The 24,348-nt window shown below is 42.8% G+C and overlaps 1 protein-coding gene across 2 annotated transcripts in view; it reads right to left on the minus strand.

Annotated features, from left to right (window-relative positions):
• Positions 1–2,166: 2,166 nt before the first annotated feature.
• Positions 2,167–24,348, minus strand: part of FAM114A1 (family with sequence similarity 114 member A1) — a 59,432-nt gene continuing 37,250 nt past the window's right edge. For both annotated transcript variants that reach the window (XM_053672421.1, XM_053672422.1), the window contains 8 exons: positions 23,590–23,742; positions 18,525–18,648; positions 14,712–14,803; positions 12,904–13,065; positions 11,937–12,076; positions 9,558–9,630; positions 7,243–7,296; positions 2,167–5,537 (listed from right to left, as the gene is read on the minus strand). In XM_053672421.1, coding sequence (XP_053528396.1) covers positions 5,436–5,537; positions 7,243–7,296; positions 9,558–9,630; positions 11,937–12,076; positions 12,904–13,065; positions 14,712–14,803; positions 18,525–18,648; positions 23,590–23,742 — 900 coding nt within the window. In that variant the 3' untranslated portion in view covers positions 2,167–5,435. The remainder of the gene's footprint in view (positions 5,538–7,242; positions 7,297–9,557; positions 9,631–11,936; positions 12,077–12,903; positions 13,066–14,711; positions 14,804–18,524; positions 18,649–23,589; positions 23,743–24,348) is intronic.

Below are 24,348 nucleotides of genomic sequence, written 5' to 3' on the forward strand. Positions count from 1 at the left end.
AAATGACAAGTTTTTCTGTTTGTATCACTGCATCAGTCTTTACAAACCAGACATTTGAAATGCTTGGTTTGGGCTTTTCTGAGGAAAGCAAGAAGAGATTTGTAGTCATCGGAATTGTTTTAGAACCTTATAGGGACATTGATAAGAAAGAAATCCAAATCATTTTGATTCTTACCCCAACTCTAGCTCTTCTACATAAAAATAATCTGTGTATTTTCACTTTAAGTCTCTGGCAGGGCCCTATCTTCTTGTTTTCCTGATCAGAAGCAATTTTCTTTGGCTTCTTGTTTTAACGTTTAACATTTCAAGAGTCATTTATTAATATTTTCATTATAAAAATATCTAAATATTGCAAACCACACTGGAGTGCCCTTCAGTTGGTATGTCAAATTCTGACATTCTCTCTGACCCTTTCTGTCCTGCTCGAAAGCACTGTTAACAGTTCTGTGTGTATTTTTCCAGGTCTTCTTCAACTGGGGGAGTGTGCATGCATGCCCAGGTGTGCATGTAGTATATTTGTGTGTGTGCATATGTTATTTTAGGTAAATATACTACAAGTACCATACTGTAGCTTTCTATTTACAACCAGTGACACATCTTGGGCTCTGTTATTACAGAGATTTCATTTTACTCCACAACAAATTGATTTCTCACTCTCTCTCTTCCCCCACCTCTGTCTCTCTCTCTCTCCTTCCTTTCTCTCTTAAAAAAAAAACTCATGCTCTACACAGGTAGTAGAGGGTTAAAGATTTTCAGGAAGGGTAGTGATACACAAATGGGCTTCCCTGGCACCAAGCGGGGGGGTGGGAGGAGGAAATGGAGCTATTTTAGGAGCAGCAAAGGCACCTGTGAGACAAGGGCACCCCTGAGAGAAGAGAGGGGATGCTGTGTTGACGATGACCAGGAAGCTGCTTGATGCACGTGTCTGTGAAGCGGTGGAGAGGCCTGTGGTGAGAACAGCCCACGGGCCCAATAACCTTGCATGGCTTCCTTCCGTGTCTCTTTAGTCCCAGCTTGTTCTTAGTTTCATGGCAACAACTGAAGCTGATGACCAAATCTTTCAGCTATAAATCCACCTCCCAGCATTAAGAGAGCTAAACATACAAGTATTCAGATGTCTCCAAAAATAACACGACATATTCCTCTTTCATTAGAAGACTCTGTATAAATGTTTAAAATGCTAGCTAGTCAGGTCACATGGACCCGGGTTTGAATCCTGGCTTTGTTTCACTAGTTTCATAACATTAGGTGAGTTATATAATTTCTCTGGGTCTCAATGCTTTTCTTGTAATAATATCTACCAGAGTAGGTAATTATGGAAATGAAATGGAATAAAACATATAGATCATTCAGCATAGTGCCCAGCACATGGTAAATACATACTAATTATTATTATTTAAGTTTTTTGGATGGAATGTTTTCTGGTGAGGTAAATGGAGAAAGGATAATATAAATTATAGAGAAAGAGAAGAGGAAGAAGGGATATAGAAAAGAGAGGCAGGACTTTACAAGCAGACCCTGGAAGAGAGGCACTTAATGATTGTCAGAAAAAAAATACCGAGAGAGAAAAAGGATAAAGATGGCAGGGGTTCAAAGGCAGAGGCTGGGCTTTGCTCTCTGCCAAGGTTTCATCCATCTGGCCTTGGCTTCTACGCTGGTTTTCCCCTCCAAGTGGCAGCTCTGGAAGCCTGGTGCTGCAATGCAGGTCAGGGTGACATGGGGTTTCTGAGTCACCCTGAACTTCTGTGCTCTGGGAAGGCATGCAAGAAACGTCCTTGTTCTGCTTTTGCAGTAAGGCATTCCTGGGAGACTAATAGCAGAGACGGGCCTGTCAAGTGAGTCGGCAGTGACCACCGGTAGACCTAATCCTGTTTCTTTTTGGCTGACAGCTCATGCAGAGAAAAACACTCTTGGAGCCAGACAAGGTAAATGTAGCTTAAGTCCCAACCCAAAATCCCGACCTTGCATAATCAGCCTCTCTTCCCGGTCCACGGTGATCCGAGATGCCAGAGATACCAGAAACTCAATCAACACCTTTCTCACTGTTGGGCTGTAATAATGTAATCATTGCTGAAGGCAGAGTGTTCCAAGGGTGGAGTAAGTCAGATTATTTTGGGGGCACAAAAATAAATTAATAAAAAGAACAGAATGATGTCTTTCCCCAGTTTTGTTTATTTGCAGATATTGAATGGAGCACCTATTATAGATGAGCATGTGGAAAAGGAACATAAACCTGAATAAGTAATAAGATCTCTAGGAAAATGAAACAAATGGTTAACAAAAGTTTATTTTTTTTGTCTGAATCCACTCCTACAGCTTTCCTTATTCTAATCAACTACAAAAACTGGGCAAAATTACAGTTCTCGGAGGAATTTTCAGGATGATTCCTTCTGATGCGCCTATAGAAACACGAGGATTTAAGTACCAAGTTGGAGCTGGATCTGAATATAAAAATGTAGGGCACACTTGAGAGGAAGATCAAAGGGCAATTTTTACATTATAAAAGTTACCTTAACCCCGAAGAGCAATTGCTTTTATAAAATTAAATAGAGACTGAAGTCATGTATTATGCTCTACCCCACCTGTTCCGCACACACACACACGTACATAAAGTGTGTACACATTTATTTGGGGGGGGAGGAGAGAAATATGTTTATTTCACATTTTTGCTAAATTACTTCCCTAAGACACATTACGTTTTGGACTTCTGGGATGACTGTCATTAGAATCTGCCTGCTTTTGTTTCTAACTGAAGTGAGCATGGCTGCCTGTGTTGAAGGTGACTTTCCCCACAGGTGAGCACCTGGGGCAGCTGAATTCTAGACAGAAATGCTGTCATTTCTGGGTTCCGATATCTACCCAGTACTCAGCACTTCCCTTCAGGCTGCCTGAGGCCGGGGCTTCTTTCATCTCCTGTGAAGGCAGCTCAGGTCCCTGGTTCCTGAGTTGGAATAAGGAACACAGCTCAGCCCTGCCACTGCCTCCAGCTACTCACACCACTCATTTAACCATGCACTTGAAGTGCAGCCCAGTGTGAGACCCAGAGAAAAGAGAGACATCTGTTCTCAGGAGGAGAGGCTGTTTAAGACGAGACCCCTGCTTTCAGATTTGGGCCTCGATCTCGCCCTTTAGCAGCATGTGTATCAATACCCTGAAGGAATTTTCCTTGGACACATTTTTGCTTTGAGTTTGAAATAGGCTTTTGATGCTTTTTATTTAATAAGGCACAGGCACAGAGCTACATTCATTATTTACACTAGAACTTATTTTGCACTCGATGGAAGAAAAATCTGGCACGCTTGTTCAGGGTAATTGCACAGAGTGAAATGAACCCAATTTATATACAGGATTATTGAAGGAATAGAAAGCTTTCAAAGTAAGCCTGCTAAATCATTCATTCAGTAACTGCCCAACGTTTTGCCCAGATTGGTATCCTGTGCTTTGCCAGCTTTTAAAGCAAAGCAAAGAAGCAATTATTTAAAGTGATGGTGAAAACACAGTACTGAAAAGGAGAAATCCTGGATGGTGGATATATAGTGACTGAGTATTCTCTTTTAGTTCACAGGCCATGAAGCTAGCCCTGGGGATCATCTCTCAGCTCATATCTTTACCTGGCAACTTTCAATATTCAATTAAAACACATGAAAACGCAACATAAACGATGTCACCCACTTCTAAAAGAATAATTATCTCATTCTTCTACAGGTTTCTATTTTATTTTATGACTAAAATTTTGGTATGCACTAAATGGGTGCAGTTAGGGTTAAAGTCTAATTCTGGAAATCTAGCTTCCTTGAAATGATTTGTTTCTTTGGCATTTCCAGTGAATGTCTATAAATCTACCCGATGCTAAAAAAATCTGATGTGAAGAAATTGTGCAAGTCCTTTCCTCTCTGCTCCACACATAAAAAGTCTAAAATTTCTGAAGAGGTAGAACATTTTCATTAGTTAATTTCTTCTAGATTTAATAGCAGGAACATTTCAGGCAATCAAAAAGCAGTGAAAAAATCTTTAATTGACTCCTTGAATGGTGTTTTTCCAGACTGTAAATAAATTGTTTTGAAGTTTCCTATCTGGCCATTTCAGGGTTCACACCAGTGAAATACACAACACAGACAAAGGAAATGCCTTGTGGAACGAAGGCAGTCTTACTCCATCAGGGGAATAAAAGCAAATGCAAAGGGGGGATTTCCCACGCTTGGGGAAAGTATAGGCTTTATTTGTCCTAAAGAGAGCCCCTGGGAGAGACATCTTGCAACTGCCTGTAGGGGCATCTGAGAGAGAAACAAGATAGGGCACCCCACCCAGGGCAAGCATGGGGCCTTCAGGAAGAGAAGTGTCCGTGGACAATGCCTCTCCTGGCTGCAGGCTCTTCTGTCCAGCCCTCCCTGGATCAATATACCAGTCAGGCAACCCACACACCAGCATTTTCGGCCCCTTAGCAGCACTGATGATGTTTGCTACTGGTGAGAATGATCTGTGCATTCATAAAACAGCCTGATTCAGCTACAGTAGATTTAAAAATGCAGTCCTAGGAGTCTACTGAGTCGAAACCCCTTTGATTTTCTATTTGAACACTTCCAAGATTTGTAATTGTGCTATCGTGTATTTATGGTCATAAGGAGTCAATTTTAAACTAAATCCTCTTTCATACATATTTTCATACTCTAAACAAAGTTTGGGATAGAGTTAAGAAAGGGTGGGAAAATACAATAAATTGAAGAGTAGATGTTTTTAAAACCATGAATGTACCTTGTTCTTCAAATATTTCAAGGCTTAAGAAAATTTATTAGTATTTTAATGCAGTTTAAGAATTATATAAACCCTCTTTCAGAATACTTGTTTTTAGTGAAGTGAGATCATATTTTTCTATTGTGCACAAACAGGAGGAAGTCAATAAATGCTTGTTTCAAGAAGGAATGGCTCTAAAGAGATACTTATGTTTCCCTTTATTATAGCTAAATCTGTAAGTAGTGTTATCTTTGTCCATGACATTTATGTAACAAAACTAAGTTCAGTATAGGAGTTGACTTAAAGTAGTACTCTAAGAATAGAAAATTTAAAGGTGGAAATTTAAAGGATTAAAAAAAAAGTATAAGGTTTGCCCACGAATCTCCAAGTATAGCATGCCTGACCAGGAAAATGGCAGTATTTGTGAATGAATTTCAGATGAAAGAAAATTATCAATACAAAGCTGTGTACATTTAAATTAACACCAAGAAAACACAATTACTTGTAAAATAACCCTATACATGAAGAGAAGTGATCTTCTCTTTAAACTTGCATTCTCAATACTGTCTGTGCAAAATTGCTTGTAGTGTCCTCAAATGGGTGTCTGTGGCCAGATGCGTGGAAGACATCACCTTCAATGATACGTATATCAGAGCAACATGGCCTGCTGTTTCCTCTAATTGAACGGGGTCTGGCCAGCCAGCTCATGGCTGTGCTTCTGAACAACTGGCCTGGATGTGTGAAACCTGCAGAACAGGCAGCAGCAGCTGGAAAGCATCCTGGATGTATGTCGTGCTATTGCAGCCCTGAGAGGGGACAGAAATATGGTTAAGGGGTGTTTTCATAGTTCAATTCTGACGAATCTTCTGATATGACAATGTTCCCTCTCATCAAGCCCCACAATATTTTATAGCATTTTTCTTGTAACATTGGTGGCTTTTAGCAAATGTAAACACATCCCTCGGGATGGAATGTGTTTAGCTCTTAATGATCCATATTAACAGAGAGAAGAATTCACTCAAAGTGAGGCAAGCCATTTCCATCAACTTTGAGGACACATCAATGTGTTATTCACGACCTAATACGTCTAGTCATCACTGTTCCCTTCCCAGATAACTATCCTCACTGTCTTGAAATAACACAAAGCACAGTATGAAGAGGGCTCTAGTTTGCCCTAACTTATAGATGAGTGAGTGAGAACCATCTGCATAAAGCTAACTGGAAATACTGTGCATTATGTGTGGCAAACCTTGAACCCTAGCATCCTCCCATGAGCCTTGGTGCCTCTACTTGGTTTGCATATTTGATGTCGCCGGGCAGGTTCTGGGGTGCTCCAACACACAGCGGCGTTAGAGGGAGAGGCCATTTAGAGTTTCAGGCGACTAAAACATGAGGCAGTTCCACTGGGAGAGTGAATAAGTACTTGGCCTCATATTCTCCGTGACTGACACAGCAAATTAATCTGCTGATGCCTTCTGGGTGGCAGGGGAGAGACTTCCTTGTTCCATATTCTGCCTCTGATTGCTTGGGTTGCCTCTTAATTGTGTCTGTTCCCGGAGAACCTGCCCCCACACGTCTCGTCCTTTCTGGTTGACTCCATTCTGTACGTGGCTCTGTCCTATACAATAAATAACACCGGGGGCCACCACTTTGTTACTTTTTTGGTAATACCTCGGTAGTTTTCCTTAACAGTAAAGCATGACTCCTCAAAATGTTGCTCTGTATATAATAGGTAGCCCTCTCTTACCTGAAGTTTTGTAATTTCCAAATTTTGCCATTGACACCTACTGCAAACTACAAAAACCTACTGTATATGCATGGCCCATGTTGCAACTTAACTTGTTAGTCCTTTATGGCATCAGCTGGGTGCCCTGTGGCTACAGATATGTCTGCTTTGTATTATGTAGCCCCTAATGGAAGGCTCTTCCCCGCCAACCACAGGTAGAACGCCGTGCCTCCTGACTCAAGAATGTCTCTGAGCCTTTCTTACATCACTCTTTCTGGCAAAGCCATAGAGGTGTCAGGAAAGCCTCCTTCTCTACGCTACAATGTCCTGGTGAGTGGAGAGGTCACGGAGCAGTGCAGAGGATGGTGCCTCTGGTCACCGAACAGGCAGAGGGTCAGCTCCACTTGTCATTCGGCCAGTCTGGAGCTTAGACCCCGTGAAATAAACCACAGATTATTGCGAATGAAGGGAAGTGCCCATTTTTAGGAAAATCACAGTGTCAAATCTGGTGTCAAACTCAGCAACAGAAATCTGCTTCTGCCAGAGAAAACAGCACCAGGAATAGCATGCAAACTTTGCGTTTCTCTTTATCGTCAGGAATTCTTGGAAATTACATATTGTTGCTTCACAGGAGGGTTTACAGCTGGTTGAGCTCCACAAATGTACTCAAAAAAAGACTGCTGATGATATGATTTAGAATCATAGTAACACTTGCTGCCTGGGGAAAAAGCGTAGCTCTAACATTTGCTTTGATTCAGAAGCACGTTCTCCCTGGGGACACTTACCTCTAACAACACACTATTGATCATGGGGTTAAGGACTTCAGCCTTCTTGTCACTCTGCGGAATCAAAAGGATGAAATTGACAGATTAGGTGCTTATGCTGCACGGTATGCCACACGCAATGTCACACACCGACTCTGCTGAGGGACAGAAAGGACAGGAGAAGTGGAAAGGGTGCTAGAGCCCGGGCTTCCTACTTGCTGCGTCCCCTGGATGATCTCATTTAATTTTGACAGAAATCCCAGGAGGTGGGTACATAGGTACCACAACAACCATAATTTAAAGATGAAAAAACGGCAATCAGGAAGGCTGAGTAACTTGTTTAAGGTCACAAAGCTAGAAATTTAAACTCAGACCTTTTGCACTGTGGCAGACTTGCAGCAGGTCTGGGCTTAGGCTGAGGGGAGTGAGGCCGAGATGTAGCAGTGCAGGGCGGGGCCCGTCTTTACTTAAAATCGTTTGGCATTCATTTTGATTTTTTAAAATATTGCATTAAATATTTATCTAGATGACTGAAGTTGTTTCTTTTGGGGGAAGCCCCCTTAAATTCTGCAGGTGAGCTAAGTACTTTAATTACCTACATTAGTTCCAGGCTGGTTCATTAGTCTTTTTTCCCCCACTTCTTCATGTAAATGCAAAACATGGACATTTGGTTATAAGATGTGTCTTCCAAACCAGCAGCAAAATTAAAACAACCTTAAATGTAACTTGTAAACAGGTCTGCAGATCCCAGTTTTCGAAATGTAAAAATATGCAAAGCACAGAATACAGAGCCTGATATGAAGTAGGTTTTCAAAAATGAGAGCAAGCATCAGTATCATCATTATCATCTCCACCATTGGTCCACCCATCAACAGTCTTCTATCTAAAATGTTCAATCTACTCTTAGACAATAAATAATTAAAGGGACTGGAAATAGAGACGGCAATCTTAGTAGACAGTTTTCCTTACTGTACCCAGAAGGCTTTATGGTAAACAAAAGTACAATATGTAAATAAAATACATCTTCCCAGAACAGCCCCCTTTTACTGACATTACTCTACTGGGGAAACCATAATGAAATTTTGGTGAGAGAAAAAAATATTAAAAAGCCCAGTCATTTTAGTAAGTAACCAGAAAATCCATTATGGTTTTTGCTTTCATGTTTACTTGATCATCAATAAACCTCTAAAATATAATAAAAATGAGGGCAGTAAAATGCCATTAGTTTTCAGAATCAATGAGATGCACAAGCAATTTTCACAGAGTCTGGAGAGCAATATACACTCATTAGCTTCAAGTTATGAGTAATGGCCATTGTGGAGCACAGAAAGAGGGACTGGGTGTGAACGACTCATCACGGCACAAGATGAGGGGGGCTGTTGTGGGGAGAGGCAGCTCAGTGAGCTCCATTTAGACTTAGCTTTTCCTTTCTCCAAAATCGCAACTTGTGTGTTTCTGATTTTGTGCCTGTAAACATTTGTACACATGTGTACATGTACAGTTGACCCTTGAACAACATGGGGGTAGGGGGCTGAACCCCCAAACAGTCAGAAGTCTGTGGGTGACTCTTGATGCCCCCAAATCTTAACTACTAACAGCCTACTGTTGACAGAAAGCCTTACAGCTTATGTAAATAGTCAATTAACCCATATTTTGTACATGATATGTGTTACATACTGTATTCTTATAACAGAGTAAGTCAGAGAAAATAAAATTTCATTAAGAAAATCATAAGGAAGATACATTTACAGTATTTCTTGGAAAAAACCCACAGATAAGTGGATCCTGAGCAGTTCAAACCTATGTTGTTCAAGAGTCACACATGCACACACACACACACATACACACAAGCTCAAGTACGAAGCCTATCTGCTGAGCTTTGCTACTCAAATTGTGGACTGTGGGTCAGAAAAGTTGTTATCATGTGGGAGCTTGTCAGAAATGCCAGACCTACTGAATCAGAATCTGCATTTTAACGAGATCTCTAGGCGGTCTACTTGCATGTTCAGGTGTGAGAAGCTCTGTGCTGGAGCTACCATGTGTGAAGAAGAACGGAGAGCAATTCTGTGACTATTCCCTGGAGCTGCTCGAAAACCCACCAACATCCCAGAAGCCTGAGCTGGCAGCGTCAGGGCTAAACCCAGTCAGATGAGAACCTGAGCTGCCTGTCTGTCCTTGGAGACAGTGCTCCGTGCCTAGTTTTAGCAAAGGTCCTGGCCGAGCTTCTGTTTTGTGGAGCTACCAAGGAGGCCCTGGATCCTCCACTTTTGACAGAAGCCCCTCGGAGACCCATCTCCCTTAAAAAGGTGAAAAAAGAATCGGTATTACAATCTTACCCCAACCGTGGTTAAGGAATTTGTAAACTTCTTTGATAGGGAGGCTACTTCATTACACATTGCAGTAGTTAATCTGAAATTAAAAAAAAAAGTGGTTTGGGGATTTTCAATAAAGTAAAGTAATGTAACCATCAAGACAATCACTGACATTAATACCATAATCCACTTAAAAGAATGGCACACAAATTTGAAGATGCTTTGTAGGAATGTTTTTCTTAATAACTTTCCATGATTCACAAGCATAGTTTAATCTAATCCTGGGTTTCTTCGCATGCTTAACTGAAGATAAATCATCTAATGCAGCCTACCTCTTTTTAAAATCAGGACCTCAGCAATAGAATACCTGCCAGTCTCGAGGGCCACGTGTAAAGGGGTTAAGATTTTTGCCAAGTGGCTTTTCTCTAGCTTTTTGATGATTTTCAAATAAAAATGAACGTAGATTGAGGCACTATGTTAGGTACTTTTGTATAAATAATCACATTTAATCCTCACAGTGACCTTATGGATAACATTATTATTCCCATTTTATAGACTAAGAAAATGACACTTAGGGACATGGAGTATGGATAACTTGCATAGGGCATGCAGTGGGAAGTGACAGAGCTAGTATTCAAACTCAGGCATCTCATGATACCTTGATTGTTCTTATTAGATACTTGAAGAGAAAGATCCCATAGAATATGTTTTCAAGATATATCAAAACTCAAGTTTATTCCAGCCATTCTACTTCCAAGACTTTACCCCAAGAAAATAACACAAGATGGACACAAATATTTCACTAAAGCAATGTGTTACATTACAGATGATGATAAAAACTGAAAACAACCTAATTACCTAACAACGTGGGTGCTGTCTGATTTTCAAAAATAATATATATGACTTTCATGAATAGTGACTAAAATGCTATTAGAAAAATAATAACTCAAAGTTAAGAAAAGATGTAGTGCAGAAAATAGATGTAAGCTTTGTTCTGAGACATAGGGGTCCTTGTCTCAGCCGGTGCTTAGGTTTGCGGAGCAATATTCATCTATCTGGCCATCTGGCCATCTATCCATCCACCAGAACTTCTCTGCAGAATGGGTCAGGAGTAAAGCTAGGAGATGGCCCAGAGCCATTCTGCCTATGTTCTTAGGCATGTGGGCGGAGAGGCACTTATACAGACAGACGTGAGGTCTGAATACCCTTTGCTGTGCAGCTGGCTGAGGGTGATGATGGGGACTGCAGAGCAGAGGGAAGCCAGGAGCCAGGTCCTGCTCACGTCGGAACTTTAGCCCTCCCCTCTCAAGTCAGCACAGCAAATCTAAAACAGCACCTGGGTGTTTTCATCAGTATTTTGACCTTTTCCTATTTTGCCTTTTCCTCTTCCTTCTACACATTGAAGCAAGCAATATTCTTTTCAGGGCATATTAAAGATGGGAATGTAAAGTTCTTACATCTTTGACTTTCATGTGAATAGATATGAAAATCTAGAATAGGTGACACATACTCACAAGTGAGGAATTGCAATTGACTCGTATGGACTTTGTGGAAGATCCTTCCACTAAAAATTTTCTCCCCAGCCTATAATGCCAAATGCAGCGATGAGCAAAGACCAGTTAGCTACTGAAGTCAATGAGTGAGTTGAGATGTGTGTGTATGCAGCCAAGTATTTTTAGGAGGCTCTTATATTTGGCTCCTGTGTCTGTCTAATAATGAGATGATGTTCGGACCTGTGCTAATTTTCTATACCACAACACACAGCTAGGTGTATAAAAGTGAGTGGCTTATTTTTCCACTCTATGCCAATTATTTTAACAAACTCCATACCAACTATTTTCATGTATATAAAGTTACATACATACATTTTATTTCACTAGATAAAGTAATACTAACTTGTATGTATTCGAGAATATAACATACACCGGCACATGTCCGCATGCATGCAGTCTACAGTGAACCTGTAGCGACCATCGGTGACAGGATTCAGAGCATTCAGAGCTGAGAGAAGCCCCTGGGCACAGTGCTGGTGTGTCTGCACATTGTTGTGACGCTTGCTGAGAAGTCACATCAAGGTTTCCTTGCAGTATCTGTGTGGTGTGTTGAAAATGTGATTACCCTCAAAGGTCTGTACTTCCAAGACTTGGTCTATTAAAATAAACACTTACTGAGCTCTGAATGTTTTCCCTTAAATCTCCTCATAAATTCCTGAAATGTCTAGTTAATTATTGTTATCCTTGCTAACATTGTTCATTTCTTAAGACAATCCTTGTTCCTTAATGTGAACATAAACACTGGAATTATTTGACTTGAAATCTGAATCTTTAGTAGCCTGGGTGTGTGTGTATTCAAATGGCATATACATGTAAAATTGGAAAAATAAGAGTTTAAAATAACATTTACTTTATCAGAACTTTTGCTTGGTCCTGAGCTGGCTTTTCCTCTTCTTGCCCATGAAGAATTAACTCTGCTACTTTATGCAGCTGCTCAATACAGCGTGCTGTGACTTCTGCCAGGCTTTCGATGGACAGCATGTACACGTCCTGGAGTGAGCAAGTGCGAGAAGGAAAATTATTCACTGAGCAGATGCTTTAAAAAAACCCTGTGGTATTAAATATATATATAATTCTTTTAAAAAACAAATATGACCTGAAAAGTTTGCCCAATGATTCAAAGACGTGTCTAAGACTTTTCTAAGTGGAAGCACTGCCAGATGATGGGAGTGCCGCTGGGTTCCCCGGGACATGGCAAGCCTTAGTCACAGCTATGTCCCTCGTCCCCAGGGCAGTGCTGGGCACACAACAGGCAGGTGCTCCAGAAAGCGTGTGAATGGGTGATTGAATGGAATAGGCCTCAAGGGGTATTTTTCTCAAATGAACTAATTTTAAAAATTAGTTCCTCTAAAATTAGTATCCAATGTGAGATAAAATGATTGCAAACTCCTTTTTGAACACAGGCAGGATATAAATTATGCACATATATATTTATTAAACTAAACAATAACAACTACAGTGATAGAATTTTTTTGGATAAAAGCTTCAATTAGCTAATTATGAGGCATAAGGACATTTTATGGTTTCAAATTTTCATACAAGATGAAATTTCACCCTCAAGGTAAATCAACTATATTCCTTAAGATCTGGTGTTTTTTCCCCATTTTAAATTATAATTGTAGAGACATGAAGAAAAGCTACCACACCTATGCTAAGTCACAAGTTATCTTGGCATGGAGAAATTTTAGTGTTTATTATAGTAATACTCATATTTCTATAATAAAAATGAAATGGATTTTCCTCACTTAAAATTAGGCTGCTAATAAAATTAACATAATATTACTGCTCTACAGGTGAACAATGTAAAATAAATTTACCTCCACGGTTTTAGTTCTCCTTTCTTCCTTTTTGTCTTCTTCAGGGTTTTCCGGTTTCTCTCCCTCTTCTCCCTCCTTAGTTTTCTCCTCTGCCTCGTCCGTCACACCTACTGGCACGATGGGTTGGTCATCTTCCACCCAGTCACGGGCCTTTTTCATGGCCTGCGAAGGCCCCCCAGCCAAAGCAAGACATTTACTGTGTGAACATGGAGACCAAGAGATTCCAGTCTCCAGACCAGGATCAAGTTGCCCTACATGGTCAAGGCTGGTTCTCTGTGTATTTGAGGAACGATGGGGCAATTCTGTAAGCTCCTTCCAAACACCTTGCTTTCAGATGAACATAAAGTAGGAAAAGGGGACAGAAAGTATGGAGAGAACTATACAAGCCTGGAGGGGTTTAAAAAAAACCACTCTAACATGACACTCAGATAAGAAAAAAATGACAGTCACCTTGAAAGAGTGATAGTACATTCTTCACTTTTCATGACCAGCTATAGAAGAACCACAGTACTTTTTTAATATATAGGTTGGAGATTTAGCCAGGGTCATTGATAAAGCAAATTTCCTCATCCGCTACGTCCTCACGAAGCCCTCAGTGTTTCATGAACCTAATAACACACCACGCCGGGAAGATGAGCGATGGCTCTAATCTTCTCTCGCCGTGCTGGGTCTTCCAACCTCACGGGGGAAGGGAGTGGGGAGAGAAGGGCTGTTGGAATGACCAGGTGCTGCTCTGTGACTGGTTAAATTTCACAGGAGTGCCTGAAAAATTAAGTCTAAGCTGGACAAGTGTAAACCACCCTTCCTACCTGCTTCTCCCTGAATTTAGAAAGGAAGCTTACACATCGAACGTTTAATATGTCAGAGGGTCGAATGGCAAGTTGATGGTGTAGAGATCTGGGGACCCAGAACCCAACAACGCTGTCCCTGGTGCATCTGTATGGAGGCGCCCAGGTCTACCGACTACGTAAATAACCCGGGAGCCCACACAAGCTCCTGGAGCGCTGGCAGGTGCTGCTCGGAGATGAATGAGGCAATTTCCACTGTGTTCAGGTCACTGACCTGACAGAATCAGTGACCTCTTTCAGAGACAAAGAAATGACTCATCTTCCCTCCTCCCTGCCTCACTCTGCCCTTTCCTCACCCACCTTGATAAACGAGGGCCAACTCCTGCTGGCTAAAGAGAAGAAAGGGAAAACAAAAAGAGAGGGAATAGGACAAATGACACAGTTTTAAGTAATTAGTGGTCAGTGTCCCCCTTAAGAAACTCCGTGGCAAGACCTTGCACTAACTGGCAAAGCCTGCTGTGGGACAGGCAGAGGAACCCAGACACTCGCAGCTGGGATGCTCTGGACCACAGCTGTAGCCCCAGCACTGCAGGTGGGAGGGCACATGGGGCTGACCTGGCTGCCCTGCTTCTTTCTTTCTGCCTGATTCTGGCCTATCAGGAGGGGGAGGGAGGGGGGGAGGGAGGTGGCATTTGAAAAAGCCCCTTGGTGTTTCTTCTCTCCCTATGCCGGAGAGAACCACTGCTCTAAGATAAAATTCTATTTTGAGGAGAAGTGACTTGTTCAAGGTCATAAGGTAATTACTACCGAGTTGCAACTAAAACACAGGTCTCCTGACAGTCTAGCCTCTTCTCTACCATCACACTTCATTATGCAGCCTCCTTGGAGCTTAATTACTGACCGCAGACTTCCCTCCACCCATGTGATATTTGGGGTTTTTCCATTTCATGTGGATCTCCAGAATTTTATAACTCAGACCTTCCTCTAAAAGGCAAAACCCCCCATGCCAATGGTGCTGACCTTGTTGAGTTTGTCAGGCGTGGCTGCAACATGTAATTCAAAGAGAAGCTCTGTAAGCATGCTAGCAAATTCTCCTCCCTTTTCTTCTGAGCCTAGAAACAGAAAGTGACAGAAGTAAGAAGCACGATTTAGTTCTCATCTTTCAGAATGTGGCAGCTCCCCCAACCTACAGCCTGCCCTCCAGCTGCCAGGCAAAGATGAGTTTCGCCTACTCATGACACTGCAGAGAGGCAGCGTTCTGCTGCTGGGCGGGGGCTGCTGGGTGCAGGGGCTGCAGCTCACAGCACTGGCTGGGGAGCCCCAGGCTGCTCCGGAGGCAACGTGAAGAGAGTGGGGGACATACCTGCCTTATTTGCAGCTATACGCGGTCAGCAGCTATTCAGTGAAAGAATGGCTGAATGAACAAATGAATGCCCTTTCCCAGGCCTGTGTGACCTGAGACAACACTGCATTTATGACTTAGAGTCTTGTAAAGCCTAGCATTGCAACCCCAATGCCACCCAGGACGCCCTTTCCTGTCCACAGAGCCGCTGTGCTGAGGAAGCCGGGTTGGCCTCAATGGAAGAAGTGGGGTGTGGACTGAGCCTTCGAGAATGAGAAGGCATGAGTCACACACACAAAGGGAGAGCTGGGGGTGGATGGGATGGAGAGAAGTTGGGGTGGGGAAGAAAGAGAGAGACAGAGAGAGAGATTTCATCAAAAGCCGAGAGTCTCTCTCCGCTGGGCAGAGGTCTCAGTCTCATCCTCTCTAGGTTGGCAAAGTAAGAGGGACACATCTGAGCACCCACAAGGTCTCATTCCCAAACCGCCCGGCCCTTATTCCGTGGGAGGCAGTGTCACCAGGTAGCCTGCACCTGGGCTTCGCAGTGTGGGTTCCACCCAGGCTCCAGCATTTAATGGGTCTGTGGCACGAGGCCAGTCAAGGGGCTTCTTAGCTTCCAAACCCTCCTCTGCACACGCAGGGTAATAAAAGCCACCCCTCTCCTCTCTGGCAGTGCTGCAAGGACTGAATAATAGAACAAATGCAGAAGCATTTTGTAAACACTAAACTTTTATGCAAGGATACTGTTAAGTGCTACAAAGATACAATGTTAGGAGATTAAAAGTATTTAAGAGTAATCAATAGTAAATTAGGAATTAAGTACTTTGCACAGCCCCAGCTTTTAAATGTTCACTCATTTTATAAAACAGGAAAACACACCAATAGCTTCTGCCAAATATTTTTTAAAAATTAGAGAAAAATGGAAGTAGACAAAAACAGATGATAAAAATGTTGCAACAAAGAATACCTATTACTACAACTCTTAGTCTATGTATAAGGTGAGAAAACCTTCTCCAAGGCAATAAGACTAGAAAATAGCCTTTCCAAATCCCTTCCCAACAGTGGTAAACCAAATTAAAGACCCATGGTGGTGTGGTGAAATTATACTTTGCTGGGAAGACAGACATGTAAGTCAGTAGCTAACATTATTAACTGCCAGGGAGATTGATATTCAATTTATCTAAAAATGACAGTTTATTACATTTTTGGAGACCATTGAATACATTATTTAGGTGTTAGGAAGCTTTTAGGAATGTAAGTGCTGACTAGAAAAACACTGATGGCAAGATGGCAACGTTCTAGCTTCTTCCCTAATGCCTCTCCTGGATGGTCTGTTCCGCCCCACTGATACCTTGTAATGCTCCGTCATAACTTGATTGATTAATGGCTACCCTGTTACTCTCTTCCCCAGGTTCTACTTTAAGTGTTCGAATACCATTCCTTTATTAAATTAATTAAAATTAGTAGTAGTTTGATCCTCTGGCGATGCCCTTTGGGAAAATGGATTTGCTATGGGAGATCTGCTGAGGAGATCTGATCTACCATATCTTACACATGCTATTTATAACTTCAATTTTTTTTGTCAGATTAAAAAGAATCTCGATTTACTGAAAGTCTACACGGAGACTGGAGCACACTGCTTTCTCTTTGACAGGTTTGGATCAAGGTTTCTCCCCCAGAAGCGGCACTAGTTGGGGCAGCAAGCTGTCCTTGACCTTATGGGGAATTGGGGGTCCTCTCTTTATCCTTTATGAGTGAACCCCTAATAGGACCCTGGCCTACCTCAGGCATCAAGAAACTGAAGAGAAACAGCCTGGCTCTTTCTGGTGACTGTTAATCTGCAAGACAGGCATCTATAGTATTTCATCCTGAGTCCAGAACACTAGCTCCATGACCTTGAATGGCTAGCCTCATACTTTCTTCATTATTAACACAGAGACAAGGCCGTTGTCCTTTGTGACTTTGGAGAAATGTACAAATGCTCAAAAACATAATTCTCCAACAGTCTCTGTGATATTGGCCTCTTTCTATGCTTTAGTATAACTGATTCTTCCGTTCTGATGCAGTGAACATAAAGCTCATTAAACTGAAGGCACGTAAGGTCAGTACGTGGGGCTAGAGCGAGAGATCATATTTGAATGACAGTTCACAAACGCTTAGGATGATTCTGGCCTGAGCATTGAGGAAGAAGCATTGGGAGCACTTATGTTCAAGCTCTGGTTAAAGGCATGTAACAAACACACCTGGACACAAAACACCTCCAGTGACTTGACGGAATGGATACACATTATCACTGCTCTGTGTGTGGGTAACATCCAGGGCACCCATAAATAAAAGCTACAACTTACTACACCTTTACTGTTTTCCTGGCATTGTGTGAGCACCTTAAGTAACAATCACAGCTGACATTTTTGAGCAGTTCTGTGGGCCAGGCACTGTAACATATGTTTTTACATATACTGTCTAATTGTGATCCTCACAACAGCCCTTGAAAATATGTATCATTGTCAGTATTTTACAGGTGAGACACCAAGTTTCAGAAAGGTTACAGCACTTGTTCAAGGCTGTATAGCATGTAAATGGGGAAAATGTTTCAAGTGGGACCCTTTGCATGGTCCCAGAAGCCAGCTCGCCCTGTCCATGGCTGCTTGACCCTTGGGCATAACCCGCCAGAACGCCGTGGCTGTAGTGCGAGGTGACGGCATGAGTAAGAAATCACTGCCCGTGTACGTACCAAGTGCATTACTACATTCTGCTCCCAGACAGACAACTTTATCACCAAGCATGCCTATCTTGGAGACCATTTTCCCCTTCTCAAAGAAGCCTTGCTTCTCACAAAACAGGTCCCAGTGTGCTGGGGGCCACGCCACTGTCTGGCTGGAGGGTTATCGGGAGAGTGCAGCTGGCTCTGCTCAGTGATGGACAGCCTGACACGTAACGCCCTAGTGTTCTGTGTGCCTCTGCGTGAACTGTAAGTTTGAGGCAGAGCACAGGCCACTCACAAATACATCCTAACTGCTACACATATAAATTAAAGGAGAGAGAATTTCTTCTCCTATTGGAAAAGAAATCCACTGAAGGACCAGCCTGCCATCAACATCAATCACATGCAACAACAGCTACATGCAGATAAAAGAACGAGACATCAGGGCATGTACTCTATGCATCAGGGGGCCCTCCTCAGTGCATGGCCCCCCTTGTTCCTGGGACCACACCCAGTCACTGGTGCCTGTGTAGGGCCAGTGATGGTGCTGGACACCGGGGAAGTAAAGATGCCTCCGTCAGGGGCTCCCACCCAGAGAGAAAGAACTATAGGTGAATGTGACCAGCTCCGGCTGCTGGAGCAGGTGCATGGAGTGTTTTGGAAGTGGGAGGGGGGAGTGGTGAATGAAAGGATTCCGCCCTGTTCAGAGGGGTGTGCTTATGAATGGCTGCGCCGTAAGGATCACACCAACCGTTTGTCTCTCTATGAACTGATGATTTTCCTTTACCTTGCTCTTCTTGATTCTCTTCCTTCTCCATCTCTTTGGCTGCAAAGATGTCTTTAATGGAAATTAGGTCATTTTTTAAGAGCTCCAGCTTCTCTCCATCAAATGATGCCAGAAATGACTGAACCTGAAAAAAGAAGTAGGTCAGCATAACTGCCATTCTTTCTTCTCCTCAATACATTTACATGCAGACGTCCCCAGCTCTCCTGGCACTGAGGCAATTCGTGGTGTGGGAGGCAACAGTGGGGTGATGTGCCAATTAACTGTGCAACTCTGGGTAAGTTACATCAATTCCCTCGGCCGCAGTTTGTAAATGTTTAAAGGGAGATTCGCACTTCACTGAGGTCCTGGTGTGGTAATCGAGGCAATGGACTTGAAGTACATTGCACAAGTGCACGCAGCCTGTGCCAGGTGAGCGGTGGTGGTGGCTCTTCTGTGACAGTGACCACGGGCACACTTCAGTGTCAACCCAGCATTCAAACATCAGCTGCTCACTTATTAATTATGAAACCTTGGGTAATTTACTTAACCTTTCTATGCCTCAGCTTCCTGATTGGTAAAATGGGGACTAATAGCTACAGTCCCCATTAATATATAATAAAGCTCTATATTAAAGAGCTTTAATATAGCTCCTTATTAAAGTAGCTATAAATAGCACCTACTTTATAAGGGTGATTTGAAGGTTAAATGAAAAAAGGTACTTAAAAGTACTTACGGTGATGATGGAGAAATTATATATAGGCACACATATACCTATGCACATATGTACACATGTAAATAAACATAAATGAATAAATAAATAAATAAATACACACACAGGTACAGCTACAGTTGCTAGATGTGGGTTATTGAGCTGGTGTTGCAAAAAGACACAAAACACCTTTTTCTTCTCAGAGATTTTGTTGTCTAGAGGAGGTAGGCCCGTGTTCACCAATAAAGACATGGCAGTTGTGAGTGGAGGTGCAGTGGGGGCTCCACGGGGGGAGATGCCCACCCCCCAGGGAGGCGCGAGGCTGTGCAGGGAGACCTCGCAACCCCCGACGTCCTCCCTGCCCTGCTGTTCTCCCTGCCCATCGTCTTCGGATTCCCCCTTTCGAAATGATCCTTTATACACACTTCAACATTATTTGCACTGGTGGCCAGTCATGCTCTGTGAGTCTGAAGATTGATTTCAATTTCCAAGATGGCCGAAGTGCAGGGAGCACCACATGAAAAGTGAGGTGTGACTGTAGAATAGTAAGGCTTTTAATTCTTCATTCCGCAGGTCCGACACTTGCTCTGGAGGGAGAACCCGCAGAAGAGGCACCGTGCCCTTTCGAATGTTTTAATATTCATCGTGGTAGTAGATTCGCACAGCATGATAAGCAAGAGAGTTAGCAAGGGCATCGGGACGCCAGAGCACCACTTTCCTAAACGTCCATAATGCAACCGGCACCGGGGCTCTGGGCAAGCATCATCAACTCGAACCCATTAGCTGAGTCCAGCAGGTGAGAGCGAGTGCGCCCTGCACGGTGGCTGCTGCCCCTGCTTTTGGTACCGACCTGTTCAGACTCTGTTTCAGCTCACGCACTCACGTTTAGGCCCCAGGGTCCTGGACGTGCCCACATCATATTCCTACACTTCAAATGTATTTCCTCAACAGAACTGTTCTAAGGGTACAGCAAACAAGGTAATTGAATAAGTGTGTCAGAGTACAGCACCTAGTGAAAATGTACACGCACATGCAGAACATTTTTGTTTTCCTGAGTCTTCTGGAGGGTAGCCCCCCCCCCCCGCCCCGCCAGGAGTGACTGCAGTGGGGTTTTCTGCTTTGGGAATCCCCTGGAAGGGTTTTTGTAAGTGAAAGACTTTTGTCAGAATGTCTACTACAGCATCATTTTTGCTTCCTCCTGGCTAGTTCATTCCGTTATGCCCAGGCAATGTGCACTGAATCTTTATTTGAATCCAATAATAAAAAATAAGTAAATAGGCACTCCTCCATAAATATTTGTGGGACGCTGGCTATATGATTGACACTGTACTTAAGTGCTGTGGGGAACACCGAGGTGGACAGTCTGCCTTACAGGTCTTTTTCTTGAAAGGGGGCCCCGGGTGCTGTTTTGAAGGTTTTTGTTTACTGTTGGATTGGCCGAAAAGTCCATCACGCTATTTCCGTACGATGGCTCTAGTAAGTTGTCTTTAGTTTTATTTGGAACAATTTCAATAGATTGTATTGTAACAGCTCTCATATCAGCAGGCATCTAAAAAAACTTGCCAAAATTGGTGAGTTATTGTGCAGCCATTTTAATATTGAAAATGGAGGGAAACACACAACATTTTCGGTGTACTATACTTTATTATTTCAAGAAAGGTAGGGCAGGCAGGAGGGGCTGCGGGCTGTGAACAGGAGCCTGACCTTCCAGGTCATTACAGAGGTGTATTTGTCAAGGTTGGGTGACAGAATATATTTCCTTCAGCAGCCTGTTTCCCGAATTCCTTTCACTTTTAAATATTCGTTTTGTGTAGGGTTGCCAGATAAGATATAAGACGTTTAGTTAAATTTGAATTCTGGGTGAACAATGAATATATTTGTCACATAGCTGTGTGTCCCAGATATTGCACGTGACACACTTAAGCTAAAAAAAGTATTCACTGTTTTTCTAAAGTTAAAATTTAACTAGTTATTCTGGATTTTTATTTGTTGTATCTGGCAACCCCAGTACAGGTCCCCATTTGTATTCTTGCCAGAGGCCTGTGAATAGGAGGCCAGGCCCGGCAGAGGCACCAGATGGACAGAGCCTGGCTCCCGGCTCCCTAAGTGCAGGGAGGCTGCCTGCTGATCGGGCAGCCCCACCCTGGACTGTGAGAGGAGTGAGGATGACTGCTGGCTAATGGTCTCCACCCAGACATTTTTAGGACTGTTAATCACAGCACCCAGTAACTACCATGACCAAGCCAAGAAAAAAAATCTGTATTCCTTATGAGGAAAACTACAAAAATCTACTGGCTGGGAGGAGAAAGCAGCGTGCAGAGGGCAATGCAACCCTCCAAGGGCCTCACCCCCCTCCTAGCAACAGCACTTCTCTGGGGCTCTTTTCGTGGGACCTGAGGCTGTTTCTCCACTGGGACCCGCGATGGAACCAGCCAGAGCGAAATCTCTCTCTACCACCATGAGAGCTTCAAGGGCCCACGCTCACCTATAACGCTTTTCGTAATAATAACAAATATATATAACATAAGAATGCATAAAAACACAACATAAAAAGTAGAATGTCATCACCTTACAGAGGCATAGGCATGCAGAGATACATAAAATGTCAGCTAACATTTAACGAGTGCCCATTATGTATTAGGCACGCTGTGACCAATTTCCCATGGATTTCCTCTATTATTTTAATAACCCTATGAAGTAGGTTTTCATTCTTATTTTCATTTAATAGGTAAAGAGACTGAGGTAAGACAGATCCAAGATCACTGCAGCTACTGAGCTGCATTTCATCATGTAGCATTTGACCCGACACACAGGTTTTGTAAAGGAAACTGTGATTCAGTGGAAAAATGCGTTTCCTAAAACACGCCGTGCCAGATTATCGAATTCTGATTCTGTGGGAGTAATTTTATAACTCCGGAAATTGTAGATAGCTGACCACAGTATGAAACAATTGTCTAAAGACATGAGAATGGATTTTTTCCTGGTGGAGTGACAGCCTCCTGTGAGAAAACTGGGTGTGCGTTGTTTGCACATTTATTTCAAAATCGCTTTACTCTGTATAAATTTGTGCTTCTTTGGCTTTTCCTTTGCATCAGTTACACTAGCTGGTTGGTTCCTTCATTTAATTAATGAGCTCAATAAATTCTTTAACTAATGTTCATTTTATACCTGTGTACGACTCATGATTTTGCTTTAAAAATTATCTGTTACTGGTGAGCCATGCGATGGCTCATGGATAACTAAAAAGGAACCAAACACGAAGAGTATCTTGTAACTCGATAATCTCGTGGGTGGGGAGTGGGGATGTGGGTCTCAACCTTGTTTTGTTCTGGGTGCCTGTCATGTGGCTTTTGGCATCTTCCCCTGACTAGGTGGCCATGAAGACCGCCTCCGCCTCCTCAGAGTCCAAACATGAGACGAGAAGGCCTAGAGAGAGTCCGGATATTTCCCTCCCCCTCTGAGGCTCTCTTCCAAGTTCAGCTTCCTGTCTGAGCACCCCCCTCTCCCCAGCAAATGGCCCATAGCCCCTCGTAGCCCACAGCCTCTCCTGGGGGGTCCGAGGGTGCTGCCCTGGGGCCCCCACTACAAATCGCCCCAAGTATGGTCAGCCTGCATTCACACAAAAAAAGCCATACATACAATTAAGTGATTTAATAGGTTTGATGTGCTTAGAATAGTGACTATATAAGTGCCAGTACAAGTGTTTGCCAACTAAACACACCCGCACACCCCCCACATAGATCTTCCAGGAAATAAATCGCCAAACCCTGCTGATCTCTGCTCTTCATTTTTTGTTTCTTGGGATCACTGTAGGGGAGACGCAGCCATGCAGGGTTGCTGGGTAATTTCTCAGGTTTTTGTTCAGGGGCATTCCAACTAGAACTGTAACCACCAGCAAGCTAATCCTGCCCTTTGTAGTGCAGACAGTCTAACAAATGGGTGATTAAATACAATATATAAGTCATAATACCCAAAGTATTAAAACTCCACAGTCTGAAAGAAACATCAGCTGCTTTGTTTTCTTTGGGTGGGAAGGAAGAATGGCCTGCTAGGGCATCTCTGGTGTGTGCACTATGTCCCCGAAGGGAAGCGTGGGGCCGGGAGCCCGGCAGGCAAGCTTTCGAGCAGCCTTTTGCACCATTACATAAGTAGTGATGACTGTTATTTTGGTGGCTCTCTTGGGCACGGGGAGGAGAAATAGCTCGGCACACGACAGAGAGGAATTAACATGGAGCACAGGCTGTACAGCATTTGTGACCTTAGCACATAGTGATGCTCTAAAAATGAGATGTTCTAATGGCAGATTTTCTAGTGGCTTTCTCATTTAAGAAAACACATTGATGAAGATGTCATTTACAAAGACCAGTACAGACATACCTTGCTTTCACTTTCATTGGACAGAATTTCCAGAGCTTCCAGGTGTGACAGACCTTGATACTCGTCAAATAGCATCCCGTAGTGGGCAGTCCTCCCGGCCGGGAGCTGCTGCGCCAGTCTCTGCTTCTCTTTCTCCTTGGCCTCCCGTAACATCTGCAGAAAAACGCAAAGTTTGTACACTCTGTGGTGCCCGAAAGCCCCATTTCCTGGCTAAGACGTAGGCAGCGATGACAACTGATTTTGTATTTGTAAGAGTAGGTTCTAGTCATTTTGGAGGTTCTTTAAGAAAGGATGCTTTTGATTGATTCTACTGACAATTTTTACATAATATTCCACTTGGAATTTTACATGTTCATTGTGTACACAACAAAACAAAGCAAGAATTCTATGCCTGGGGAATAGGCCCGGAAAGAAGCACAACAAAAGCTCAACACTGGTTTCCACTGAAATGTTTTCCGTGTGTGATTAATTTTCTTATTCTCTGAAATGTCCAACTCTTTTCTAATGAGCAAATTTATGCGCATCTGAGTAGTTTAATCTGCCATGACAGCATTAATTGCAGTGTCTGCACCTAGGCAGACTTCACAGCTGAAGTAAATGGACCTGATTTTGTCTGAGTTGCTATATTTAGGATTGTGTGTGTGTGGTTATTAAACATCTTTGATGAAAAAAATTAATAGAATACAAACTCATAATGTATTTCTTACTAGATACTGAATATAAACAAGAATGTTGGTTTATTCGTTCTTAGGCTGATTA

Source organism: Artibeus jamaicensis, unplaced genomic scaffold (genome assembly GCF_021234435.1).
Source record: "Artibeus jamaicensis isolate MK-2021 breed Jamaican fruit bat unplaced genomic scaffold, CSHL_Jam_final contig_76, whole genome shotgun sequence".
NCBI lineage: Eukaryota > Metazoa > Chordata > Mammalia > Chiroptera > Phyllostomidae > Artibeus > Artibeus jamaicensis.